Below are 14625 nucleotides of genomic sequence, written 5' to 3'. Positions count from 1 at the left end.
TGTTGTGGTGTCTCAGGGAATAAGCAGGCTTGAGGACAGGGACAGAGACGGGGGACAGGCCCCCTCAGTGGAGCAGTCAGGACATAGATGACATTGATCCATGAAGTTCACTGCGCTATGTGGGCACAGTTCATGGTGCCCCAAAACAATTCCAGTAGTAACATCAGATCTCACTGAGCACAGATCACCAGAACAAGTATCATAATGAAAAGGTCTGAAATATTGCACGAATTACCAAAATGGGACACAGAGACGTGAAGTGAGCAAACGCTGTTGGAAAAATGGCACCGATAGACCTGCTTGATGCACGGTTGCCACAGGTGTTCAGTTTGTAGAAAATGCAGTATCTGTAAAGTACAATGAAGTGAAGCTCAGTCAGACGAGGGATGCCTGTAGTCGCTCAGGATACAGAGTGGGTCAGCGGTCGGCCCAGGACTCACAGGCGAGCCTGGGTGGTCAAGTCCCCACAGAGCCCAGCCCACCGCCCCTGGAATTAGGGGTGTACAGGCTGGAGGTGGGGCGGTGGCTGCCGAGAGGTTTTGGAAGCAGATGGGGTGGTGGGAAGATTTGTGGCTGGGCCTGGCCTGAGGAGCTGCCCAGTTCTGGAGGTCTGGCGATTCTGGGGGCTAAGAGACATCAGGCAACGAGAGATGGGGGTATCTCTCCTCCTCCCGCTTGGCAGGGAGGCTAGTCCTCCAGAGAGCTGGGCCACCAGCCCTCTGTGCATCCGGGACAAGCCTTTGCCCCTCGGGGGCCTCCGACTCTCCATCCGGACTATGAGTAGCAACGGCCTCGGGATGTGTGTGAGGATTCCACTGAGGCAGGTAGCATTGTGACCAGCGCATCGTTAGTGCTCTGACCGTTGGCTCTCCCGGTATCATAATTACATGGAATGGTTTTCGTCCTCATCAGGTGGGGACACCCCCGGGCTCCGGAGCCCTTGCTCTCCTACCTGGCCCGACTTGGGACTTGGGTCCCAGGCTGCAGCCCTTCCCCACCCTGCCCCTTTCAGGGTGGCCGAGGCTGTGACCCGGGGGCCTTTTCCAGGGTGTCTGCACCTGCGTACCTCCCGCCCACCTGCCAGGCACCTTCAGTAGCGAGTTGTGAGTCACTCGCTGACTGGGGCGTTAAGGGGTAGACATTTATAGATGTTATTAAAACTCTCACTCTGCGCCAGGCCCCGAGGACACCAAGACGGAGGAGATACCCTGACAGGCTATCTGGGGGAGACGGGACATCTACAATGGCAGCAGTGTTGAATATCTGATGACAGTAACAGTGCCTACCATTTATTGAATGGCAGCTGCATGTCACACACGCTGCCTAGTGCTCTACATGCACGAACTCCTTTAATTGTCCCAGGAGCCCCATGGTGGCTGGGGGGGGTGGGGAACTGCAGTTACCCTCATGGGGCCCGCCGCCCTGTGAGCGAGGTATAATTAGGATTCCCATTTTATGGATGGTGAGACTGGGGCAGCACAGGGAAGCTAAGTAACTTTCCCAGATCAGTCTGACCCCAGAGCCTGTAGGCTTAGCCTTAGGGCTCTGCTATAGAAGTCGTAGGGAAGGCAAATGCCTGAGGCCTGGGCAATCAAAGAGGGCTTCGGCGAGGACGGGGGAAGTGTGCTGAGCCTTACATATGATTAAAGATTAGGCAGGAAGAAGGGAAGACAGGGTGGGAGGAATGGGGTGCACCAGGGTCCAGAGGCAGGGTAATGCTGTGTGCTGTCAGTGTGGTGACTCATCTGACTGGGGAAGGAGTGACAGGTCATAGGGAGCCCCGAGGGGTGCACTAGGAAAGTCTTGATGCCCCAGAGGAGGTCTGGCTAGTGCTCCTGTGAAGGGGAATAGAAATTTGTGTGACCCTCTCCCCATGGCCAGCGGTGAAGAACCAGGTCACAGGCAGCTTCATCCTCAACCCCAAGGGCAAGGAAGCAATGAGCCGGACCTTTACTGCAATGGGCCTGGAGTGGGAATACGCGGTGGAGGACGCCAAGGAAAGCCTCAAGACCAGTGGGCCCCTGCCTGAAGCCATTGCTGTCCTGGTGAGCCCCCACCCTGCACAGTGGCCCTTGTCCACTCCCTTGCTGCCCCAGCCCAGCCCCCCCTTGCTCACTGTCTTCACTGTTAAGCCAGCACAAGCCTGGTGGAAGTCCTCCTGTTGCAGTGTCTTCAGCGGCCTGGGCAAGGCCAAGGCCAAGGTGCCCTCTGTGCTTAAAGGCAGGCAGGATGGCAAATGAGGAAGGAGAAAGAAATGGTTGTCTTACTGTCAGAGGGAGTCTCCTTAATGTAGCTTCAGAAATAGGGCCTAGGAATGAGCAGGAGGCATGGGGTTGGTTCCCCCTGTCATCCTGGCATCCTCTGGTGTCTGCTGGCATTCCGTCATTGCCAACGAGTGACCTGGGGGTGCCGTTTCATGCTGCCAGCCTCCTGAGAGGGGGATGGGGCCAGCCACCTCTGCCCACTACTCCTCTTCCTAGACCATAGACCGGGGCTTATAGAATAGGGACTGTTAATGCAGGAGGTCAGACCAGGAGGGGCTTTGTCTGCAGGGCTCTTGACACTGGCTGGTGGCAGGGAGATTGTGGATAGGCTTTGTTCCTGGTGCTGCCCTCACTAGTCGGGGAGGTCCTGGAGGGCAGGGTCTGAAGCCTATTGGTGACAGCATATTAATTCAATCTACATGTATTTCCCTTCACCCTAATTTGCTGACCCCCCCATACACCTATGGCCGATGATTTTCAGCAAGGGTACCAAGACCATTCAGTGGGCAAAGAATAATCTCTTCAACTAAAATGGTGCTGGGACAACTGGATTATCCACATGTAAAAGAATGAAGTTGAACCCCTACCTCACACCATATACAAAAAGGAGCTCAAACTAGATCAAATACCCAAGCATAAGAGCTAAAACCATAGAACTTTTAGAGAAAATAGAGGGATCAATCCCATGACCTTGGATCTTAGTCGTGATACCAAAAGCATGAGCAACAAAAGAAAAATAGGTAAATTGGTCTTCATGGAAAACTAAGAACTTTTGTACATCAGAAGACACAATGACAGCAGTGAGAAGACAAGCTGAACAGGATGGGAGAAACCATTTGCCACCATATATCTGGTAAGAGTCGTTATAGACTATCTTCTGGAGTGTCAGGTAGTGTGGCTGCCCTGGTGAGGAGGACAGACCGACAGACATGTTTCCTGCCCTTATTAGAACTTAGGTCTGTGGGAGGGAAAATTATCCACGAGCACACAGCAGGTGTGTAGCCTGAGTCTGCTGCATGGCTGCTGGTGTGAATGGTCTCCCCGGCCATGCTCAGTGCTGACCCCACATCCTTCCCTTTGACTTCTCCTCCCTGGCCCCCACCCCATGCTGGCCTTGCCCCTCTGCCCTCCAGTCCTGTGCCACCTCTTCTTTCTCTCCTCAGGTGCTCCCCCCAGCTGAGGGTGGCCCCCGCAGCAGCCTGGCCTACAAGTACATCATTCATGAGGACCTGCTGCCCCTTATCGGGAGCAACAACGTGCTCCTGGAGGAGACAGACACCTACGAGTGGGCACTCAAGAGCTGGGCCCCCTGCACCAAGGCCTGCGGAGGAGGTACTGGCCCGTCCAGCCGTCCGGCAGCCTCGTGGGGGCAGCCCAAGCCTTGTCAGGGGAAGAGCAGGAGTGGCTGGGGGCCAACATTGTCTCCGCTTCTTGTGTCCCTAGCTTGTGCCCCACTTTCTCCTTAGAGATGTCTCGGGTGTGACAGCCTGTCTGGGCAGGGCCTTGGGGCTGGGGCTGGGAGGGCTGGAGCAGTAGTGGGGCCGGGCCTGGGCCCTGTGAGGGCTCCCCAGCTATGTCAGCTCCCGTCCTCCCTCACCCAGGGACACATGAGATGGGCAGATCAAGGCTTCTTCAGAAAGCGAGCAGGGCAGGAGGGTGCAGAGGCACAGAGGGAGGTAGGATTGGCCCTCCAGGCTCTCCAGAGTTTGCCATCCCCGAGGCCCCGGCAGAGCAGCGGGCACCTGGCCGGACCCGGCCCAAGTCAGCCTGCCCTCCCCACAGGGATTCAGTTTACCAAATATGGCTGCCGGCGCCGGCGCGACCACCACATGGTCCAGCGGCACCTGTGTGACCACAGGAAGAGACCCAAGCCCATCCGCCGGCGCTGCAACCAGCACCCATGTGCCCAGCCCGCGTGAGTGTCCTGGGGGAGGGACTGGGAGCCTGATCCCATTCCCGGGGGTGTCGCTGACCCTCCCTCAGCCAGGAGGAGGAGCTGCTGGGCCTGCTTCCTCTGGCCCCTGCCCCTGGGACTCCCTGAGCAGAGCAGCCCACACGGCAGACTCTGCCCGTGGCCGTCGCGGCCCTCCTTGCGCATCTGTCCCCTGCGGGGCTTCTGGGTTAACTTGCACTCCCAGAAGAAGGACGATGCTTCCTTTGTTCTGCCCCTTCCAGTGTTCTTTAACAGACGGGGAGACCGAGGCCCACTTTGGGGACATAGCTTTCCCTCAGTGTCCGAGGGGACGATGAGGTGAAGTGGATTTCAGTGCTTCTAGGCTCCGGGCCATAGGCCAGGAATGCTGACACCAGCCCCCAGTCGCGGTCTGGCCTGGCCTGAGGAGACAGGCTCATTTGAGCACAAGGTCTTATTCTTAGGGTTATTTGGAAGGGGCTTTGTGGAGAGGAAGACCTATGACCTGTCAGGGATTCGATGTCTGGTCTTGAGCGTGTTACAGAGGTGGCCCCAGCACTTCCTCGGCCCCCAGGCAGAGAGCCGAGTCCTTTCTCCAGCCTCCTCAGGAATCCTCGGGGGTCCGAGCAGTCCACCTTGGCCTTGCTGACTCACGGGCTGGGGGAGCCCTAGGGCCGGGGTGGGAGCTGGTGACCAGCACGGAGCCCACCATGACCTCCCTGTGCCCGGCCCGGGCCCTCAGCCCTCTGCACTTCCCTTTCACACTGTATGCAGGCTGCTTTCCCCACCAACGTCTGTGGTCACAGAGCACGTGGCACTAACTGTACTGTGGTCCTGGGCAGGTCACCCCACCTGGCTTCTCTTCTGTAAAATGCCGAGTGAAGTTTGGGGCCTTTTTATTTTTGTCTTTTAAAGGAATGGGTTGGCCGCAAGAGCCCTCATTCCCTAAAAGATGTCTCAGGAAACACAGGGGAGTAGGGGTTGGGGGCTGCCCCTCCCAAGCCCCCGTTTGGTCTTTGTCTAACTCAGCCAGCCCTGTCCGCTTCTCGCGCTCTTGGGAGCTGCTCTGTGGCTAGAAGACACTGGAGACCACCAGCTTAGTGGATCAGCACCGAAACTCTGCAGGTGCTGATGGTGATAATAATCGTACCTGCACTTATTACACGCCTACTGCGTGCATGCACTCTGCCACGTGCTTTAAGTATACAAGTCCTTTAATTGTCCCAGGAAGCCCAGGGGAGGGGCTTCAACTCCACAAGCCGACTCCCCTCTGTTTTGCATACTGCTGTAGCTCAGCACCTAGGACAGTACCTGCCCACCGGAGACGCTCTGATATTTACGAGGTGTTGAAAGAATCCTGATGTAAAGATGGGGTAATTGAGTTTAGGGGCGTTAATAGCTTGCCTGCGAACATGCAGGGTGCTAGATTTAGAGGTGCACTATACCCATTTTTCAGATGAGGAAACAGGAGAGAATAAGTGACCTCCCTAAGGCCACACAGCCTGGCAGCTGCAAAGCCAGGCGGATGGTAGTCTTGGCTCCCAAGCATTCTGGAGCTCAAACCCACTCTCCAGCTCTTGCCTGCAGTGATTCAGGGTGGGAGCAACCCTGGGAGGAAGTGTCCCCTCGTCCCACCTCCCCTCCACCTTTTGCCTTGTCTGTCTCCAGGTGGGTGACGGAGGAGTGGGGTGCCTGCAGCCGGAGCTGCGGGAAGCTGGGGGTGCAGACCAGGGGGGTACAGTGCCTGCTGCCCCTCTCCAACGGTACCCACAAGGCCATGCCGGCCAAGGCCTGCCCTGGGGACCGGCCTGAGGCCCGGCGGCCCTGCCTCCGCGTGCCCTGTCCAGCCCAGTGGCGCATGGGAGCCTGGTCCCAGGTGAGTTGTTCTCAGAGGGCAGGAGGGGCTGGGCCGGCAGACACCTTCTCTGGGGAGTCCGGGAAGAGGTGGGTCTGGGTGAGCGGCTGCTAGAAGATGCGGCACTCGCGGCAGGCAGAGAGTCTCTGAATTTCTCTCCCCATATCTGATCTGATCCTAACTGATTTTTCTCAAAACTAAGTCCAACAGCTCCTACATCTGCCGGGCCATGTTTCTGGGCTAGGCCTTTCTATTCATTCACTATCTGCTTTGACCTAGAACTGGGTCAGAACTAGGAGGCATGGGCTAATATCCTCGTGACACAGGTGAGCAAACGGAAGCACTTTCTTGCATTCAAGAAATATTTACTGAGTGCCGACTACGTGCCAGGCTTACTCTACTAGGAATGCCTGGAATCCATCATCGACTAGACATGATTCTTGGCCTCATATAGCTTCCAGTCCAGTAAGAGAGACAGAAGAGATAAGTAAACCAATAACAAAAGCATTTACCGATTGCAGTTGGAGCTGTGCAGAAGTAAATGGGGGTAATGTATCTGGGAGGGCCTCCCTGAGGAGGTGACATTTGAGCTGAGACCTGACGGATGAGCCACAGGAAGACCCTGAGGCAGGAACAACCTTGCCATGTTCCAGAAACCAAAAGGACGGCGGGACTGGAGCTGAATGGAAGGGATGGGGGCTACAGGATGATGGAGAGGCAGGCGGGGGGTGGGGGTGGGGGTGGTCGGGGTCAGTGCTATAGGGCTTTGTGAGGAGTTAGAATGTATTCTAAAAGCAGTGAGAAACTGTTGAAGGGTTTTCACTGGGGCATTCCAAGCTCTGATTGCAGGTGTAAAAGATCACCTAGCAGCTCTGTAGAAAGTTCACTGTTGGGAGGCCAGGGTAAGAAAGGGGAAACCATAGGAAGGAGTCATCAGTCCAAGTGCTTCTGGCTAAGCCCTCCAAGTGGCCACAGGGAAATTTTCTGCCTTGAGTTTTCACTTAAAAATTCATTTGACGCAAACCTTGAAAGGGTTATGCTAAGGGAAACCAGCCAGACGCAAAATGACAAATGCTTTGTGATTCCACTTACCTAGGGTAGTCACGTTCATAGAGACGCAGAATAGGAGGATGGGTGCCTAGGGCTGGGGGAGGGGGTGGGGGAGTTCGTGTTTGGTGGGGACAGGGTCTCAGTTTAGGAGGAAGGAAAGAGTTCTGGATGTGGAGGTACAGATGGTCGTACCACAATGAGAATGTGCTTAATGCCACTGAACTGTACACCTAGAAATGGTTAAAATAGTAAGTGTTATGATATATATGTTTTACCATAATTTTTAAAACCTAATTTGGTCACAGGGGTAAGCACAACAATGCTTATTGTAATAGCAGAATTTCAGGAAATATTCTAAATGCCCATCTGCAGGAGATTGGACCCAAAAAATCATGGTCTGTTCATATAATAAAATAGCACAGATGGAGAAAAATAAATGAGCTTGAACTGTACTTACCAAGATAGATAGACCTCAGAAAAACAGGGGTGAGAAAAAGCACAGCAGTATGAAGAAAAATCACTTCCAATGAGATACGGTGCACTTAAAGTTTAAAAAGGCATGACACAGTATTTGAAAATGTGCCCAAATGCTGATTTATGAAAGCTGGTGGTGGTATTTGAACAGGCTCTCATGACCAACTTCCTCATACTTTTCCATATGCTGGAAATATTACATAATAAAGAGTATTTTTAAATAATCCCAAATCCCCACACAACTTATGCAGATTTTAGTTTCTTCTCCATAACATATAGCTTTGTTTGTTTTAATATAAAACAGAAAGACAGCTGGTCTGCAAGAAAACTGACAGCAGAAGGACGGTCGGGGGGGTGGTGTGTGGAAGGTAGTTGCTCCCCTGAGACTGACCAAGCACTCAAGGGCTGTTGTCGTTCTTCATCCTGGGTCGGGGAGGGGATGAGCCATCTCGTCCCACGGTCTGTGTGGCCCTTTATGCTCATGTCTCCCTCAGGCCCCAGCAGAAGTGCACGTCTGTAGGTTCTTCCTGGTCCCACTAGGAGAGGCTGGGGCAGTGCCGACCAAGCCCTGTGACCCGGTCGTGCTGGGCAGCCTTGCTCTTCGGGAGCCCCCGCCACCAGCCCCCATCACTCAGAGGAGGTGAGGCCCCGGGGGATGAGGTGCCCAGCGGCCCTTGCCCTCTCGGGGAAGAAGACACTTTTGAGCCTGCTCTGTCGGCTGAAGTTCAGTACGTGGAGTCACAGAGTCTTTGAATGTCAGAGCTAGAGGGGTCCATGGCGACCCTGTCACCCAGCTCGCTCAGCTTAGCAGGTGTCACAATCCGGGTCCCTCCATCCCATTGCTAAGATATCATCAAGTGAGTGGACTGGCCCTAGGTCCCTCAGGCTGGCGGATTGCAACAAGGGGGTTTGCCAGGACGATACACAAAATATTTAAGGACCCAGGGCACAGACCAGACATGGTGGCCCCGGGCAGAAGTGCTGGAATGGGGTCTCTGGGGTCCCCTCGTGAGCCGGGGTGAACTGTTTAGGTGACAAAAAGGGTCAGAGGGTTCTGAGCTGAGGGTGGCGCTATTCAGCACCTGATGAGGAACATTGACGTTGGCATTCTGTCCTGGTGAGGCTATTTGGAGCTGTCTTCACATGTCCCTAGGGTCAAGTAGAAACTCGGTGCCCTCCTCTTCACCTTTCTGTCCTGGGCATTGGCTGGACTCTGGAGCTCACCGCCCCCTTCCTCTTGTCTCTCCACCTATCCCCCTCCCCCCCTCCCCCCCCCTCCGCCCTGCTGGCTGCTGGGGCCTGGCCTGGCCCTGCCCTTCCCACCACAGTGCTCTGCCACCTGCGGAGAGGGCATCCAGCAGCGGCAGGTGGTGTGCCGGACCAATGCCAACAGCCTCGGGCAGTGCGAGGGGGACAAACCAGACACTGTTCAGGTCTGCAGCCTGCCCGCCTGTGCAGGTGAGCTGGATGGGAAGGGAGGCGGGCCCAGCTCCTCCAGCTGAGGCCTGAAACCCAGCCCGGCTTGCATCCTTGCCCCCTAGAAATCCCAAACCCTAGAGCTGCTTCTCCTCGCTCATAGGAAATCTCCAGAACTCTACAGTGAGCACTGACATTCAGGAACCTGTGACCCCAGAAGGACAGTGGGTGCCACAGTCTGGGCCCCTACATCCCATTAACAAGATATCATCAAGTAAGTGTATCTCGGGACCCCACCCCCTCCCCAGACCTTCCTGTGGTTGCAAAGTCACAAGCATGGGCCGTGGGATAGGGCAGCCCGAGCTTCAAGTCTATCCACGTGACCTTAGCCTCCTGGAGCCTCTGATTCCTCAGCTGTGAGCTGTGGGTGCTGCCCATACTGGTCCACAGACCCTTATCTGCACTTCCAAAATGTTGAAAGCAGCAAGTGTTTCCCTAAATTTGGTGCAAACTCATTTGGCAGCAGAATCTGGCCTGACCCAAGAGATCAGTATTCTTTTGCTATAGAAACGTTGCCAGAGTAACAAGGGGACATCCTACTCCCCGCTCGGGATATTCTATAATATGAATATTACTTTTCTAACTTCAGAAGTTCTGAATTATGAATCATACCTGGTTTCAAGATTTGGGGATAAGCAATTAAAGATCTGAGCTGTCTCCATAGGGCTGTTGAGAGAATTAAGTGAAATAATCATGCACTCCTACCTGTCAGCTAACATCAAAAATAGTAGTAGTATTCTCTCTTTCTGCCTCATGATCAGGAGCTCATTGGTCCATCCTCCCATCTTTCCATCCATCCACCCATCCACCTGTCCATCCATCCACCATCCATCTACCCATCGATCCATCCACCAATCCATCCATTAATATTGCCTGAGCACCTGCTATGAACCTGGTCCTGTGTCCTATGCTTCCTTCCTAGATTTTTTTCTTTCTTTTCCTTCTTCACCTTCTCAAGGACCAGGGTCTGATAAGACAAGTAACAGAAAAATCATAGACCCTATTTTCTAGTGGAGGACCAACGGGCTGTGTGACCCTGTGCAAATCCCTAAACCTCTCTGAGCTCAGTGGCCTCATCTGTAAAAAAAGGGGTCTCACTAGATATCCTCAGAGTATCTTTTGGCTCCAGCCTTGCTTCTGCTCCGCCCCTGTACCAGGCTGCTCAAGTGGCATCCTGAGCAAAGGGTGGGCTCAGGATTCTAGTCCTGGAATTCTGGCGCCATCTAGAGGCCACTGGCTTTCCATTTTTGCCCCCTCATCTCTCTCTGGTTCCCCCAAACCACCCCCAACCCCCACCGCTATCCCACCCCCCTGCAGCCTCCCCTCCCCGCCCCAGGCAAAAATTAGTAGAAACCAAAGCTCCTGCCTTCACATTGTCTGGAGAGACCTACCTGGAACTATCCCAGAAACACAAAAACATTTTTAGATGATATTTGAACCAAAGCAAATGGAACTAGTATAGAGGGCACCCCTGTATGCCAGGAACTTTATAAATGGTATTTATCATCGTAAGGTTATTATTCACTGGCAAATGTCTAGCATTATCCCCATTTTACAGGAGAAAAAACTGAGCATTGGAGAGTTTAAATGCCTTGCCCAAAGGCTCACCCTTTTCAAGTGGCAGAGCCTCAGTTGGAAGCCAGATCTGCTTGATTCCAGATTTACTGGTGGAGGTGTTCCAAATGAGTGTTGACGGGTAGCAGGATGTTTCATTTGCTCGTCACAAGTGTGGGTTCCCCAGGCACCTGCCTGGCGCCGGCCCGAGGGGATCAGTTCCTTTGGGTTGATTGGGAGGGGGTGAGGGTTCCCACTTCCTCGAGAGCACGGTTCCCAAGCTTCACTGCAGGTCAGAACCACCCAGTGCCCAGGCCACACTGACCATGCAGTCTCCCTGGGTGTGGGGGCTGGGCAGCAGCTCTTTGTCAATCCCCCCTTCCCCCCCACCCCCGCCGGGGCAATTCCAATTTGCAAGCAAGTCTGAGGGCTGGGGACATAGGGCTGTGCTTCTCCGATTTCTCCCGGCCTTGGAATCACCTTGAAGGTTTTGTTAAAACCCACAGTGGGGCCCCACCCCCAGAATTTCTGATTCAGTAGGTCTGGATGGGGCCTGAGAATTGGCATGATTTCCAACACGCTTCCAGGTGTTGTTGATGCTTCGTGTGTGGGGACCCCACTTTGAGAACCACTGCTCTAGGGGGTTTTAGTTCCTCTTCCGTAAAATAAGAGTTCTTCCTCTGGCCAGTCTCTCCATCAGGCAGCCCTGGGGCGCCCTCTGGGAAAGAGCTTTAGAGCGAGTCCAGCGAGGGCAGGGGCTGGGGGGCCTGCAGTTGCTGGGCCAGTGGGGGTGGGGTGGGCACCCTCCCGGCATTGGTCCTTGTGCTGTGTGTGCGGCAGAGCTGTGCATGGGGGACCGCTCCGTCTTCTGCCGAATGGAGGTGCTCGATCGCTACTGTTCCCTCCCCGGCTACCACCGGCTGTGCTGTGAGTCCTGTACCAAGAAGGCCCTGGGCCCCGCCACCAGCCCGGCCCCGGCCTCACCACCACCCTTCTCCGCCCCCGGGAGCGCTCTGCCAGGACCGGAGGCCCCTCCAGATGCTGTGGAGCCCACTGTGGGGCCGACAGGATCAGATGACCATCAGCGTGGCCGGTCCACACAGCTCCCGAGCCCTCTGGGCACCAGCTCCCCGGTGACCCAGCATCGCTCTCCTCCCCAGAGTCTGAGCCCTCGAGCATCCTGGGGTGCTTCCCCCAGCGCCCCCCGGGGACTGCCTTGGGGCTGGACCCGGGCACCTGTGCCCGTCTCCGAGGATAAAGGGCAGCTCAGGGAAGACCCGAAGCCCCCAGGCACCGGCCTCCCCAGCGCCTCCCTGGTGACATGAGCCCCATTTTGCCTGTCCCGCCAGTCAAGTTTACACTGCGTGCCACCTCGGAGACCGCCAGCTCGGAGGACACATGGCGGGGCAGGGCAAACACTGACTTCCTTTTAAATTATTTGCCTTCTTGTTGTTCTGGTTTGGGGCTGTGGCACTTCACCCTGTGAGGTGGGTGTGCGAGGAAGAAAAAGATCAGGGAAAGCCCCTAACCGGAGATACCTCAGCCGGGAGCCGGGGCGACACAGCCGAGCCTCTCAGGGGCTCCTGTCTGTCTCCTGGCAGGACTGAGGGCCAGCTAGCCCCTCCTCCTCACGGCCACACGGTGGGGCCCCCCACCCTGGATCCTTCTGGCCGCCTGCCTTTGCCAGAACGCGTGGGGACCACTGTGGAGGCCCTGTCTGTTCGGCCCCTCTGCCTCGAGAGGCGAAGCGGGACAGGGAAGGTGAGGAGCACTCTCAGGGCAGGCCACGAGGAAGGGGGCGCGTGGTGCGTGTGGTCACAAGTCTCTGGCTGCAGGGCTCCGGGGCGGTGCCGGGGGCGGGGGGGGCAAGTTCATCTCAGGCCCGGCTCTTCCTAGCAAGAGCACCACACGGTTCCTCTAGCCAAGGCCAAGAGGCAGAATCCAGCTCGCCTTTGCCGGTTGGAAGGCAGTGTTGGTGGCCACCTCTGCCCTTGCCGATGGCATTTCCTGTCGCTTCTGGTGCTTCCCAACTTCCCCCAGCCCACCCCAGAGAAGGGGGCTCCGGACACTCTGGAATGTGTGTCCTCCCCATTCAGGGGCTTCACAACGGTGCTAGGCCGCTGGCTGAAGCGGGAATGTCAGCTTTGACCATCGCTCTAGGGCATGAAGGAAGGCTGACCTGGAAGGTCACTTTGGGGGACACAGAAACGGAGTTCTCAGGTTGTGCCCCATCAACCCTTGTTCTCCGCCAAAGACCGCTCCTGCTGGAGTCAGGGGTCTTCTCCCGCCTGGCTCGGGCTGGGCCAGAGGTTTGTGGTGCTAGGGCAAGGCCATGTGGCCCAGTACCCCCAGGGCAGGATGTGAGCCTTTGCCCCATGCTGGGGTGGGGAGGAGATGTGACCCACAGTACTGTGGGGCCTCAGATGCCCTCCATGTTACCTCCGAAGGCAGGTAACTTCTCTAGACCCTCTGACTCTCAGGAAGCTGCCTGGGTTCCCAGGAATTCTCCCAAGGGTCCTTACTCTTAGTCGTGCAGAGGGTCTTCTGGACTCGGCAGCAGGTGCTGGAGGGGCTTGCCAGGCATCCTTCCCTGAGGGGGCTGGGGAGGGCTGTTCTGAGCCAGGCTAGAGGACTAGGAGCAGTGGGTCCCTGTCTGCAACCTCTGGAGAATAGAGGCCTTGGAGGGGGCTCCCCACATGTCCTCTCCACCTGCTGCTGCCCCCTCCCTGGGATGCCGGGGCACACACTGAACCATTCCTGTGAGACGCAGCCTGCCTGTGTTAGGGATATACATTCTTGTGCCTCTGAGATCCAGGTCTTTACATTTTTATGTATTTATTAACATTGTCCTTGGTGTTTTGTTTTGGACCCCAAAATGCTGTGTTGTGTTTTTCTTGTTCTCTCTGTTTTCGAAGAAAAGGACAGTGAAGCAACTTTCTCATGTGCTCTGCTGGGCAACATGATCAGGGGTCGGGGATGGATGGGGGGGGCCACGGCCATAGACCCTCAGCCTGCCTGCCTTGGCCTCACTTATCCTGGGGTTCCTCTGAGCACCAGCTCAGCGTTGAGAGGCAAGAACAGTGCCACGCCTGGGGATTCTACCACTGAGTAGCTCTGTGTCCTTGGGCAGGTCACCATCCAGAATCTGATCCAAAGGGTAGACGTGCCTGGGAGGTGGTTTTGGGGTGTGCTTAGGGAAGAGTGTTCTAATTAGTAGAGCTGTTCAAACATGCAAAGGGTGGCTTCTATAGAGGGGGGTGAGCACTCTTTCCTCGGAAAAGTCCAGGCAGAACGAGAGTGCCGGATAGGCGGGGGAAGGAACGTGACACGCCTGGGTAAGCAGGGAAGGCTGACACGGAGCACGTAGAACTTAAAAACAGCCAACCATGCCTCATACCTTGCTCGTGTCACACATCGCTAATCCCCGACCACATTTTTTTTTTTTTTTTTTTGGAGCGAGAGAGGTGGGGGGAGGGGCAGAGGGAGAGAGAGAATTTTAAGCCAGCTCCAAGGCCAGTGTGGAACCCGAAATGGGGCTTGATCTTATGACCCTGAGATCATGACCTGAGCTGAAATCAAGAGTTGGATACTTAACCGACTGAGCCACTCAGGCGCCCCCACCACCATGGTCTTTCAATGAATATACCCCAGGCTCTTCCCTGCCCAGTTGTGGGGCTCAGGACCAGGCACAGAGACCCCCTCCAGGCCTCACATGCCTGTGTGGACACTCTAGCCCGCAAGTCCGAACTCCGTTTACATCCGTCTGCAAACAGCCTCTCCCTGGGAACCACCTGTTCTAAACAATTACCACTGGAGCCTCGGGGTGCACACACAGTGACCTGTCACTCCTTAGGGGGGGCCCAGCCTAGGGAGTTGTCAGCACAGGCCCGACAGTTGCTCTCGTATGACTGTTCAGGCAGGGAGTTCTGTGGGCCGAGGCACCCAGCACGTGGCCCACAAAGAGCGGGATCCCGGGGCCCGGGTGGGCATGTGCCCGTGGCCTGGGGGCCAGAGTGGGGCCCTCTAAGAGCCCCAGCACC

The 14625-nt window shown here is 55.8% G+C and overlaps 1 protein-coding gene across 5 annotated transcripts in view; it reads left to right on the top strand.

Moving 5' to 3' along the window:
- Window positions 1–13461, top strand: part of ADAMTS14 (ADAM metallopeptidase with thrombospondin type 1 motif 14) — a 73965-nt gene extending 60504 nt beyond the window's left edge. For 2 of the 5 annotated variants that reach the window (XM_081824097.1, XM_081824098.1), the window contains exons 16-22: window positions 1882–2045; window positions 3428–3596; window positions 4047–4179; window positions 5845–6052; window positions 8884–9013; window positions 9135–9245; window positions 11426–13461. In XM_081824097.1, coding sequence (XP_081680223.1) covers window positions 1882–2045; window positions 3428–3596; window positions 4047–4179; window positions 5845–6052; window positions 8884–9013; window positions 9135–9245; window positions 11426–11910 — 1400 coding nt within the window. In that variant the 3' untranslated portion in view covers window positions 11911–13461. Of the gene's footprint in view, window positions 1–1881; window positions 2046–3427; window positions 3597–4046; window positions 4180–5844; window positions 6053–8883; window positions 9014–9134; window positions 9246–11425 lie in introns of those variants that run through there. The other 3 variants (XM_081824099.1, XR_014146303.1, XM_081824101.1) reach the window with 3 other exon arrangements.
- Window positions 13462–14625: the final 1164 nt, after the last annotated feature.

The sequence above is a fragment of the Leptonychotes weddellii genome, chromosome 6 (genome assembly GCF_054177405.1).
Source record: "Leptonychotes weddellii isolate Sample4059 chromosome 6, ASM5417740v2, whole genome shotgun sequence".
Lineage (NCBI taxonomy): Eukaryota > Metazoa > Chordata > Mammalia > Carnivora > Phocidae > Leptonychotes > Leptonychotes weddellii.
Note: the sequence above shows the minus strand (reverse complement) of the source record. Positions and strands in the feature narration are given on the sequence as shown.